Source organism: Phallusia mammillata, chromosome 5 (genome assembly GCF_965637545.1).
Source record: "Phallusia mammillata chromosome 5, kaPhaMamm4.hap1.1, whole genome shotgun sequence".
NCBI classification, from domain to species: Eukaryota; Metazoa; Chordata; class Ascidiacea; order Phlebobranchia; family Ascidiidae; genus Phallusia; species Phallusia mammillata.
This window is the reverse complement of record NC_137256.1, coordinates 11,141,422-11,154,595: the sequence shown is the minus strand read 5'-3', so window position 1 is coordinate 11,154,595 and position 13,174 is coordinate 11,141,422. Positions and strand designations below refer to the sequence as shown.

Genomic DNA, 13,174 nt, shown 5'->3' with positions numbered 1-13,174 from the left:
ACGATGTACGCTTGTTATTTCTGTTTTACTGATCACAACAAGCTGAAACTTTGCAAGTTCAATCTGACTGCAGTACCAAGTGGGCTCGTGAAAACCGTTTCATTTTATCTTAATTCGTTTGTGTTTGGGAGACAGTAAAGTATAAAATAAGCGACCAAATTCCATTGCGCTAGCGGTCATGACTCGAAAATACTTACGATGTGCGCTTGTTAATTCTGTTTCACTGATTAGAACAAGCTGAAACTTTGCAAGTTCAATCTGACTGCAGTACCAAGTGGGCTCGTGAAAACCGTTTCATTTTATCTTAATTCGTTTGTGTTTGGGAAACCGTAAATTATAAAATAAGCGACCAAATTCTAATGCGCTAGCGGTCATGACTCGAAAATACTTACGATGTGCGCTTGTTAATTCTGTTTTACTGATCAGAACAAGCTGAAACTTTGCAAGTTCTATCTGACTGCAGTACCAAGTGGGCTCGTGAAAACCGTTTCATTTTATCTTAATTCGTTTGTGTTTGGGAGACAGTAAAGTATAAAATAAGCGACCAAATTCTAATGCGCTAGCGGTCATGACTCGAAAATACTTACGATGTGCGCTTGTTAATTCTGTTTTACTGATCAGAACAAGCTGAAACTTTGCAAGTTCTATCTGACTGCAGTACCAAGTGGGCTCGTGAAAACCGTTTCATTTTATCTTAATTCGTTTGTGTTTGGAAGACAATAAGGTATAAAATAAGCGACCGAATTCCATTGCGCGAGCGGTCATGACTCGAAAATACTTACGATGTGCGCTTGTTAATTCTGTTTTACTGATCAGAACAAGCTGAAACTTTGCAAGTTCTATCTGACTGCAGTACCAAGTGGGCTCGTGAAAACCGTTTCATTTTATCTTAATTCGTTTGTGTTTGGGAGACAGTAAAGTATAAAATAAGCGACCGAATTCTATTGCGCGAGCGGTCAAACTTTAAAAATACTTACGATGTGCGCTTGTTAATTCTGTTTCACTGATTAGAACAAGCTGAAACTTTGCAAGTTCAATCTGACTGCAGTACCAAGTGGGCTCGTGAAAACCGTTTCATTTTATCTTAATTCGTTTGTGTTTGGGAGACAGTAAAGTATAAAATAAGCGACCGAATTCTATTGCGCGAGCGGTCAAACTTTAAAAATACTTACGATGTGCGCTTGTTAATTCTGTTTTACTGATCAGAACAAGCTGAAACTTTGCAAGTTCTATCTGACTGCAGTACCAAGTGGGCTCGTGAAAACCGTTTCATTTTATCTTAATTCGTTTGTGTTTGGAAGACAATAAGGTATAAAATAAGCGACCGAATTCCATTGCGCGAGCGGTCATGACTCGAAAATACTTACGATGTGCGCTTGTTAATTCTGTTTTACTGATCAGAACAAGCTGAAACTTTGCAAGTTCTATCTGACTGCAGTACCAAGTGGGCTCGTGAAAACCGTTTCATTTTATCTTGATTCGTTTGTGTTTGGAAGACAATAAGGTATAAAATAAGCGACCGAATTCCATTGCGCGAGCGGTCATGACTCGAAAATACTTACGATGTGCGCTTGTTAATTCTGTTTTACTGTTTAGAACAAGCTGAAACTTTGCAAGTTCTATCTGACTGCAGTACCAAGTGGGCTCGTGAAAACCGTTTCATTTTATCTTAATTCGTTTGTGTTTGGGAGACAGTAAAGTATAAAATAAGCGACCGAATTCTATTGCGTGAGCGGTCAAACTTTAAAAATACTTACGATGTGCGCTTGTTAATTCTGTTTTACTGATCACAACAAGCTGAAACTTTGCAAGTTCTATCTGACTGCAGTACCAAGTGGGCTCGTGAAAACCGTTTCATTTTATCTTAATTCGTTTGTGTTTGGGAGACAATAAGGTATAAAATAAGCGACCGAATTCTATTGTGCTAGCGGTCATGACTCGAAAATACTTACGATGTGCGCTTGTTAATTCTGTTTCACTGATTAGAACAAGCTGAAACTTTGCAAGTTCAATCTGACTGCAGTACCAAGTGGGCTCGTGAAAACCGTTTAATTTTATCTTGATTCGTTTGTGTTTGGGAGACAGTAAAGTATAAAATAAGCGACCGAATTCTATTGCGCGAGCGGTCAAACTTTAAAAATACTTACGATGTGCGCTTGTTAATTCTGTTTTACTGATCAGAACAAGCTGAAACTTTGCAAGTTCTATCTGACTGCAGTACCAAGTGGGCTCGTGAAAACCGTTTCATTTTATCTTGATTCGTTTGTGTTTGGAAGACAATAAGGTATAAAATAAGCGACCGAATTCCATTGCGCGAGCGGTCATGACTCGAAAATACTTACGATGTGCGCTTGTTAATTCTGTTTTACTGATCAGAACAAGCTGAAACTTTGCAAGTTCTATCTGACTGCAGTACCAAGTGGGCTCGTGAAAACCGTTTCATTTTATCTTAATTCGTTTGTGTTTGGAAGACAATAAGGTATAAAATAAGCGACCGAATTCCATTGCGCGAGCGGTCATGACTCGAAAATACTTACGATGTGCGCTTGTTAATTCTGTTTTACTGATCAGAACAAGCTGAAACTTTGCAAGTTCTATCTGACTGCAGTACCAAGTGGGCTCGTGAAAACCGTTTCATTTTATCTTAATTCGTTTGTGTTTGGGAGACAGTAAAGTATAAAATAAGCGACCGAATTCTATTGCGTGAGCGGTCAAACTTTAAAAATACTTACGATGTGCGCTTGTTAATTCTGTTTTACTGATCACAACAAGCTGAAACTTTGCAAGTTCTATCTGACTGCAGTACCAAGTGGGCTCGTGAAAACCGTTTCATTTTATCTTAATTCGTTTGTGTTTGGGAGACAGTAAAGTATAAAATAAGCGACCGAATTCTATTGCGCGAGCGGTCAAACTTTAAAAATACTTACGATGTGCGCTTGTTAATTCTGTTTTACTGATCAGAACAAGCTGAAACTTTGCAAGTTCTATCTGACTGCAGTACCAAGTGGGCTCGTGAAAACCGTTTCATTTTATCTTAATTCGTTTGTGTTTGGGAGACAGTAAAGTATAAAATAAGCGACCAAATTCTATTGCGCGAGCGGTCAAACTTTAAAAATACTTACGATGTGCGCTTGTTAATTCTGTTTTACTGATCACAACAAGCTGAAACTTTGCAAGTTCTATCTGACTGCAGTACCAAGTGGGCTCGTGAAAACCGTTTCATTTTATCTTAATTCGTTTGTGTTTGGGAGACAATAAGGTATAAAATAAGCGACCGAATTCTATTGTGCTAGCGGTCATGACTCGAAAATACTTACGATGTGCGCTTGTTAATTCTGTTTCACTGATCACAACAAGCTGAAACTTTGCAAGTTCTATCTGACTGCAGTACCAAGTGGGCTCGTGAAAACCGTTTCATTTTATCTTAATTCGTTTGTGTTTGGGAGACAGTAGAGTATAAAATAAGCGACCAAATTTTATTGCGCGAGCGGTCAAACTTTAAAAATACTTACGATGTACGCGTGTTATTTCTGTTTTACTGATCAGAACAAGCTGAAACTTTGCAAGTTCTATCTGACTGCAGTACCAAGTGGGCTCGTGAAAACCGTTTCATTTTATCTTAATTCGTTTGTGTTTGGGAGACAGTAAAGTATAAAATAAGCGACCAAATTCTAATGCGCTAGCGGTCATGACTCGAAAATACTTACGATGTGCGCTTGTTAATTCTGTTTTACTGATCAGAACAAGCTGAAACTTTGCAAGTTCTATCTGACTGCAGTACCAAGTGGGCTCGTGAAAACCGTTTGATTTTATCTTGATTCGTTTGTGTTTGGAAGACAATAAGGTATAAAATAAGCGACCGAATTCCATTGCGCTAGCGGTCATGACTCGAAAATACTTACGATGTGCGCTTGTTAATTCTGTTTTACTGATCAGAACAAGCTGAAACTTTGCAAGTTCTATCTGACTGCAGTACCAAGTGGGCTCGTGAAAACCGTTTCATTTTATCTTAATTCGTTTGTGTTTGGGAGACAGTAAAGTATAAAATAAGCGACCGAATTCTATTGTGCTAGCGGTCATGACTCGAAAATACTTACGATGTGCGCTTGTAAATTCTGTTTTACTGATCAGAACAAGCTGAAACTTTGCAAGTTCTATCTGACTGCAGTACCAGTGGGCTCGTGAAAACCGTTTCATTTTATCTTAATTCGCTTGTGTTTGGAAGACAATAAGGTATAAAATAAGCGACCGAATTCCATTGCGCGAGCGGTCATGACTCGAAAATACTTACGATGTGCGCTTGTTAATTCTGTTTTACTGATCAGAACAAGCTGAAACTTTGCAAGTTCTATCTGACTGCAGTACCAAGTGGGCTCGTGAAAACCGTTTCATTTTATCTTAATTCGTTTGTGTTTGGGAGACAGTAAAGTATAAAATAAGCGACCAAATTCTATTGCGCGAGCGGTCAAACTTTAAAAATACTTACGATGTGCGCTTGTTAATTCTGTTTTACTGATCAGAACAAGCTGAAACTTTGCAAGTTCTATCTGACTGCAGTACCAAGTGGGCTCGTGAAAACCGTTTCATTTTATCTTAATTCGTTTGTGTTTGGGAGACAGTAAAGTATAAAATAAGCGACCGAATTCTATTGTGCTAGCGGTCATGACTCGAAAATACTTACGATGTGCGCTTGTTAATTCTGTTTTACTGATCAGAACAAGCTGAAACTTTGCAAGTTCTATCTGACTGCAGTACCAAGTGGGCTCGTGAAAACCGTTTGATTTTATCTTGATTCGTTTGTGTTTGGAAGACAATAAGGTATAAAATAAGCGACCGAATTCCATTGCGCTAGCGGTCATGACTCGAAAATACTTACGATGTGCGCTTGTTAATTCTGTTTTACTGATCAGAACAAGCTGAAACTTTGCAAGTTCTATCTGACTGCAGTACCAAGTGGGCTCGTGAAAACCGTTTCATTTTATCTTAATTCGTTTGTGTTTGGGAGACAGTAAAGTATAAAATAAGCGACCGAATTCTATTGTGCTAGCGGTCATGACTCGAAAATACTTACGATGTGCGCTTGTAAATTCTGTTTTACTGATCAGAACAAGCTGAAACTTTGCAAGTTCTATCTGACTGCAGTACCAGTGGGCTCGTGAAAACCGTTTCATTTTATCTTAATTCGCTTGTGTTTGGAAGACAATAAGGTATAAAATAAGCGACCGAATTCCATTGCGCGAGCGGTCATGACTCGAAAATACTTACGATGTGCGCTTGTTAATTCTGTTTTACTGATCAGAACAAGCTGAAACTTTGCAAGTTCTATCTGACTGCAGTACCAAGTGGGCTCGTGAAAACCGTTTCATTTTATCTTAATTCGTTTGTGTTTGGGAGACAGTAAAGTATAAAATAAGCGACCAAATTCTATTGCGCGAGCGGTCAAACTTTAAAAATACTTACGATGTGCGCTTGTTAATTCTGTTTTACTGATCAGAACAAGCTGAAACTTTGCAAGTTCTATCTGACTGCAGTACCAAGTGGGCTCGTGAAAACCGTTTCATTTTATCTTAATTCGTTTGTGTTTGGGAGACAGTAAAGTATAAAATAAGCGACCGAATTCTATTGTGCTAGCGGTCATGACTCGAAAATACTTACGATGTGCGCTTGTAAATTCTGTTTTACTGATCAGAACAAGCTGAAACTTTGCAAGTTCTATCTGACTGCAGTACCAGTGGGCTCGTGAAAACCGTTTCATTTTATCTTAATTCGCTTGTGTTTGGAAGACAATAAGGTATAAAATAAGCGACCGAATTCCATTGCGCGAGCGGTCATGACTCGAAAATACTTACGATGTGCGCTTGTTAATTCTGTTTTACTGATCAGAACAAGCTGAAACTTTGCAAGTTCTATCTGACTGCAGTACCAAGTGGGCTCGTGAAAACCGTTTCATTTTATCTTGATTCGTTTGTGTTTGGAAGACAATATGGTATAAAATAAGCGACCGAATTCCATTGCGCTAGCGGTCATGACTCGAAAATACTTACGATGTGCGCTTGTTAATTCTGTTTTACTGATCAGAACAAGCTGAAACTTTGCAAGTTCTATCTGACTGCAGTACCAAGTGGGCTCGTGAAAACCGTTTCATTTTATCTTAATTCGTTTGTGTTTGGGAGACAGTAAAGTATAAAATAAGCGACCAAATTCTAATGCGCTAGCGGTCATGACTCGAAAATACTTACGATGTGCGCTTGTTATTTCTGTTTTACTGATCACAACAAGCTGAAACTTTGCAAGTTCTATCTGACTGCAGTACCAAGTGGGCTCGTGAAAACCGTTTCATTTTATCTTAATTCGTTTGTGTTTGGGAGACAGTAGAGTATAAAATAAGCGACCAAATTTTATTGCGCGAGCGGTCAAACTTTAAAAATACTTACGATGTACGCGTGTTATTTCTGTTTTACTGATCAGAACAAGCTGAAACTTTGCAAGTTCTATCTGACTGCAGTACCAAGTGGGCTCGTGAAAACCGTTTCATTTTATCTTAATTCGTTTGTGTTTGGGAGACAGTAAAGTATAAAATAAGCGACCAAATTCTAATGCGCTAGCGGTCATGACTCGAAAATACTTACGATGTGCGCTTGTTAATTCTGTTTTACTGATCAGAACAAGCTGAAACTTTGCAAGTTCTATCTGACTGCAGTACCAAGTGGGCTCGTGAAAACCGTTTAATTTTATCTTAATTCGTTTGTGTTTGGGAGACAGTAAAGTATAAAATAAGCGACCAAATTCTATTGCGCGAGCGGTCAAACTTTAAAAATACTTACGATGTGCGCTTGTTAATTCTGTTTTACTGATCAGAACAAGCTGAAACTTTGCAAGTTCTATCTGACTGCAGTACCAAGTGGGCTCGTGAAAACCGTTTCATTTTATCTTAATTCGTTTGTGTTTGGGAGACAGTAAAGTATAAAATAAGCGACCAAATTCTAATGCGCTAGCGGTCATGACTCGAAAATACTTACGATGTGCGCTTGTTAATTCTGTTTTACTGATCAGAACAAGCTGAAACTTTGCAAGTTCTATCTGACTGCAGTACCAAGTGGGATCATGAAAACCGTTTCATTTTATCTTGATTCGTTTGTGTTTGGAAGACAATAAGGTATAAAATAAGCGACCGAATTCCATTGCGCTAGCGGTCATGACTCGAAAATACTTACGATGTGCGCTTGTTAATTCTGTTTTACTGATCAGAACAAGCTGAAACTTTGCAAGTTCTATCTGACTGCAGTACCAAGTGGGCTCGTGAAAACCGTTTCATTTTATCTTAATTCGTTTGTGTTTGGGAGACAGTAAAGTATAAAATAAGCGACCGAATTCCATTGCGCGAGCGGTCAAACTTTAAAAATACTTACGATGTGCGCTTGTTAATTCTGTTTTACTGATCACAACAAGCTGAAACTTTGCAAGTTCTATCTGACTGCAGTACCAAGTGGGCTCGTGAAAACCGTTTCATTTTATCTTAATTCGTTTGTGTTTGGGAGACAATAAGGTATAAAATAAGCGACCGAATTCCATTGCGCGAGCGGTCATGACTCGAAAATACTTACGATGTGCGCTTGTTAATTCTGTTTTACTGATCAGAACAAGCTGAAACTTTGCAAGTTCAATCTGACTGCAGTACCAAGTGGGCTCGTGAAAACCGTTTATTTTTATCTTGATTCGTTTGTGTTTGGGAGACAATAAGGTATAAAATAAGCGACCAAATTCTATTGCGCGAGCGGTCATGACTCTGTTATTTCTGAACTCGGTATAATATGGTGTGACTCTTTTTGACGGTGATATGTTTAAAATTTTGCCATGTGCTTGTGATAAATGTAATGTGCTTTCTGTTTCTGGTTCGGCCTGTCGTTTTACGCGGTCAGACACAGAAAACAAATTGAGAGATTGAGAAAAAAGTCAATTGTAATAAATTGTAACTGAAAGTTAGTCGTGATATCAGTTAATTTTGCTTTTTTAGCCTCCTCTTGTATTGGTAGCTTTTTGGCATTTTGGATTCTGCATCTACACGTGCGTTACGTAAAAGAAAAAAAACAACGATTGATGTATATTTTATATCCGACTCCATCTCTAATTATTCCTACGCAAGATATAAACTTTTTTGATACATTTTTAAATTTGTGGATGCAATTGGTTAATATTATAATGTCTCATGGTCGAATTTGAATGCGGTTTTGTAAGATTTTGGATTACCTGAATTATCAGTACGAGTGAAAGCGTATGTGCTAAACGTCGGTGAGGTGAGATTGCTATCTGAGAAGAAAGGTCGAGTAAGTAACCATTAGTGTCTAACATTATGAATGAATATGAAAGAGCTAGAGTCGAAGAAGACAGGTGAATGCTACATTTTAATAGCTGTTTTTGTTCACTTTCCTGTAACACATATCTGATTTAGTTCTGACTCAACGTTGACATCAGACTCCGAATTGAGAGGAAAAAGAGGAAGGTGACTTGTGCTTTTACTGCTTTGTATTCATTCTATGGCATACAGCAGGGGTGGGCAACCTTTGTTACTGTAGGGCCAATTATAAATGTCAAAATTGGATCGAGGGCCGCACATGTGCATCACACAAAGTGATTTTGCTTTGTTTCTTACCAAATATGCTTAACTACAAGTATAATTCGCATTTGATTCTAGCCACATTTTGCCAGATTGCAGAAAACTAGCATCAGGCGCATTAATCAGCTCAAAAAAAGACATTGTTGTAAACTGTGGTTTTTTTACATGACAGGAAAAGGCCAAAAATCACCAGTGACAGTAGCGTTTCTGAGAGGTATGTAAGCAATATACAAATGCACAAAGCGTTAATGTGTGAACATGTTGAAATATTTGTTCATTAGTGCTGGTTCAAGTTCTTGTAGTTCCACTGAAGAGAGTAGTAAAGAATCTGATAGTGAAGGGTATGTTGATGACATAGTAAATTTGTTTCTCCTCTTAAACTTAACATGCATTTAGGAAAAGTAGTTTGCTGGAAACTATTGCACAACAAAGAAAACTTCGTCAAAAGTAAGTAGTCATATCAGAATGGAATTATGTGCGAAACAATTTAATTGTTAGAATCATTTGCCTAGCTAAATGAATCATGTATTAATTTATTTGATTGTTTAACTAATGGGTGTTATGTGTTGCAGAAAACATTCCTTCTCAACAAGTGCATCCTCAAGTTCTTCAAGTGGATTGTAAGTGACAGGCTGAAATAATACAAGTGTATACAAAACAAAAACCCCTAATGGTAAAAAGTAACTTTGCCATACATTTTTATGAATGATTAATCTTTTTCTTTCTTAATTTTCGTAAGTTATACTAGGTATAGTACAACTTATCACTGGTGGGGTTAAATAGATCTTTCCAGAGTGATTCCTGAACTTTTTAAGCATGTGTCTGATTTACAAACTACTTTATCATTCCGCAGGTTATGTTGCAGGATAACATGACAAAAGTTGTCCAAAACGCTAGTTTGCAACAAAAAATAGATTTTTAATGTTGTCATGCCTGCTTGCAATCTGTTATTAACCCAGAGAATTTTTGTAGTTTTAAAATTGGAAATCTCTTGCGGAGCACTAGTGTGCCAGGGGACACAGTTTAAGAATCACTGCTTTGCAGGTTGACTTGCATAAGTGATTGTTAGCAAAACAAATATATTCATAAATATATGCTAGACTTGTCTCTGTATCTAACTGGAAACAAATGTGCAATATGTGATTTTTTGTCATGCAGGTCCTGCTCACCAATAGGCTATAAAAGGTATGTGGATTTTTTTCCCATAAACTTTGTACATTATGATATGACTTTGCAACAAACTGATTTCAGGAGAAAAAGGCATTGTCCATTTTGCTTCAAGCAGTATGTAAATGTTACACACCATCGAAAAAAACATCCCGAAGTAAATCAAGAACTATTTTTTTATGACAGCTTTTCGAAAAAAAGTAGAACTGGAAGTTACCAAAATTTTAGGGGATTCATTTGCTACTTGTGTGGTAGAGGTATATATGGCTTGAAAAGTCATATGGCTAGAATCCACCCTGAGGTCACACTTCCGCTAAGTGTTGCAGAACAACGTTCAATACCAAAAATATTAGAACTTAACGACATATTAGAATGCTACAAAGAGGAAATTGTCCATGTGGGATTTGGTAAAAGAAATGAATGCTGCAAAGAATCAGCTACTACATATTGCAGACAGATCAGAGCCTTGTTGGACAACGATTTGGAGAACTTAAGATTTCCAGATAAAATTTACAAAAAATTAACAATCAAGGCAAACTGCAGTGGAAGAGACAGCACAAGATACACTTACCTTGCTACTTTTCAAAATTTTTTGCAGTATGTCCAGATATACTATAGCAAGATTTATAAAAGGGATGTCAGAAAATTGATTATTCTTGTGAGTCAATGGATGGCAAGGCAAAGAAGCAAAAAAGAAAAACGAGAATGCATAGTGAAGGCGAATGCAACCAAAAATTTAAAAGATTGCCAGTTTCCAGGTAGTGCAGTTGTTGAATATGAGAAACAAGAAACTGCACAAAAGGCAAATTTACTAAGGAAATCTGAGCCTGGTAGTTTGACAAAAGAAGATACATCATTGATAGTATCTGATTTATTTCTAAAAATAATTTGCAAGCAAGGATGCAGATCATGTGTGCTAACAGGCATGACTCACTCAGAACTTCGCGATGCTGGAGAAACAGAGAACAAAAACTTTTCAATCATGGTTTCAGATCAAAAGGAAAAGAAACGGCAGGGGTGCATTGTACTATCTCACAGTGAACTACAAGAGTTAAAGTGCACCTCTGTTCATTTGTGGAAATATCTAGGCCTAACACCTTCAGCAGAGGATAAAGTATTTCCATCATTAAAAGTGCAAAATCAGGCAATTAAAATGCAAGCTTCTGAATTTAATAAGCTTTACAAACAAATAAGTTTGTTTTGTTTTAACAAAGAAGTAACAGTTACTGACACTAGGAAATTAATTACAAAAAAGGTCAGTAAAGCCCCCAAAAGAGTTCAAGCAGCTGTGGCAAGAGCTGAAGGACATTCAGTTGAAGTGGCAGAAAGGTTTTACAACATCACTGACCCGGGAGAGCTAGTGGAAGATGCAAGACAAGCATTAAAATTGTTGTCAGAAAGTAAGTAGTAAGGATTCAACTTTTCTATTAAAGCATATGTTTTATACCAAGCTGACAACTAAATTTTACAATTATCAGTAAGTGTGTAAAAAGTTTGTTGATAAACATACAGAAACGTTTTATAACAAAACATACTAATAACAGTTTTATTTGGCAAAAAAACTTCTTTTGTGAAGCGATATTGTGCCCTTTTAACAGTTGTAATTTTGGTAATTAGTAACTACAAGTAAAGGGGTATTTTTATGATGTCATTTTGGTCAGATGTAAGCTCTGGAGGTTCTGCTGATGCTGATACTATGAAGACTGGAGGACCTGCTGATGTTGATACTATGAAGGCTGGAGGACCAGCTGATGCTGACACTATGAAGGCTGGAGGACCTGCTGATGCTGACACTATGAAGGCTGGAGGACTTGCTGATGCTGACACTATGAAGGCTGGAGGACCTGCTGATGCTGACACTATGAAGGCTGGAGGACCTGCTGATGCTGACACTATGAAGGCTGGAGGACCTTCTGATGCTGAAAAAATGATGAGCAGGGGGGCGACTCATGCTGACCATGCAAAGGCTACAGGTAAGAACATCAAATTAAGAAAAAAGCCAACATCATAAAACATTTAACCACAAATTAAAAATATTTGCAGATTCAATTCGTGTCAAATTCCTTGATGACCAGGAGATTGTGGATATTAACAACATAAAGGACATTCGTTCAAAGCACAAAAAGAGACTGAAGAATTTGCATCAAATTGTGCTGGGCGATGAAATAAAAGCCAGATGGGCTGATGGATTGTTTTATCCAGCAGTTCGAATCCAAAAATGTAATGTTTACACTTGTATTTTATTAAATCAATGCTAAGAATATGGTTTGTATACCAGCCAAATATTTACAATACTGTACATGCATTTTTAGGGTCAAGGTGTGTTGAAGTAGGCCATCGTTTATGGTAAAGGGTAATTAAACTATCATAATTTCATTTGTTTGGGTGAAACTTTGCTGATGCAACATCTTATGGGGTGTTAAGGTATTTCAAGGATTGGTCATTATACTATTGGCTGCTATCAACACTTTTTTCCTGCCCGCTACCATCTTAACTGACTTCGGTACTCATCACATCAAACACACACATACAAAAAAAGATTTTGCATTAAAGCTTGCATGTTTTATTACTTGTCTGTGGAACTATGCATTTACATAGAAACATAAAATATATAGTAGGCCGGCCAAATACAACTGGTTTGATTGAATGTATTTAAACCACTTGTCAAACTGTAACATACCTTTATTTTTAGATTCACCAACCAAAGCATATGAATCTGATTCAGAAATCAAGAAAAAGAAATCAAGAAAAAGTCTGTTTTAGTTACTATACAGCAGTATAGTACTGCATGGTATTGTTCTTTTGTTTTTATATTCGTTAATAAATAATACAAAAAATGCAAATGACACAGACCTGATTTTAAATTGCCAAGACACTTGTGTTGAAATGAGATGAGTTTATTTTGGTAAAAGGTGACCAGCAGCAAAAACATTTATTAAAAAACACAATACAAGGCTATATTTGCTATTGTAAACGTCGTGCAGAAAGTACTTAAATGTAAGTAACAAATGTAAGCTATTGCCAGGCATAATATCAAGTTTGTAGAGCAATTTGCCAGAAGAGCTCTACAACTTGGTAAGTAACAAATTTTCTACGAAGTGGAAACAAATTTGTTTCGAAAATTATTTTCACGCAATTTCCCATTTTTGAGCTCTTTATCGACATCGAGCGAAAGCAAAATTTTCTGAGCAAAAATTCGTTTCGAGTTTACGGAAACAAATTTTTGTTTGGCAGATTTTTTTGGCAAATTTGTTTCGAAAATTTGCTTCGAAAACGAATTTCGAAACAAATTTGGCCAAAAAAATTGTTTCCGAAACAAAATTCGTGATTTCGAAACGAATTTGGCCATTTCGAAACGAAAACGGAAACGAAAATTCGTTTCAAATGCAAAAA

General features: G+C 37.1%; 1 protein-coding gene across 4 annotated transcripts; it reads left to right on the top strand.

Moving 5' to 3' along the window:
* Positions 1-7,948: 7,948 nt before the first annotated feature.
* On the top strand, positions 7,949-12,624 carry LOC145230014 (uncharacterized). 4 transcript variants are annotated; one of them, XM_080095366.1, is made up of 11 exons: positions 7,951-8,388; positions 8,450-8,500; positions 8,787-8,828; positions 8,896-8,955; positions 9,011-9,061; positions 9,187-9,234; positions 9,773-9,799; positions 9,866-11,181; positions 11,443-11,754; positions 11,825-12,001; positions 12,474-12,624. In XM_080095366.1, the coding sequence occupies exons 1-11, from the start codon at positions 8,351-8,353 to the stop codon at positions 12,542-12,544; spliced, it is 2,193 nt and encodes a 730-aa protein (XP_079951492.1). In that variant the 5' UTR covers positions 7,951-8,350; the 3' UTR covers positions 12,545-12,624. The 4 variants fall into 4 exon arrangements, with proteins under 4 accessions (XP_079951491.1, XP_079951493.1, XP_079951492.1 ...); XM_080095363.1 differs by having other exon boundaries at positions 9,773-11,181; XM_080095365.1 differs by lacking the exon at positions 8,896-8,955 and having other exon boundaries at positions 7,949-8,388; positions 9,773-11,181.
* The last annotated feature ends 550 nt before the right edge of the window (positions 12,625-13,174 follow it).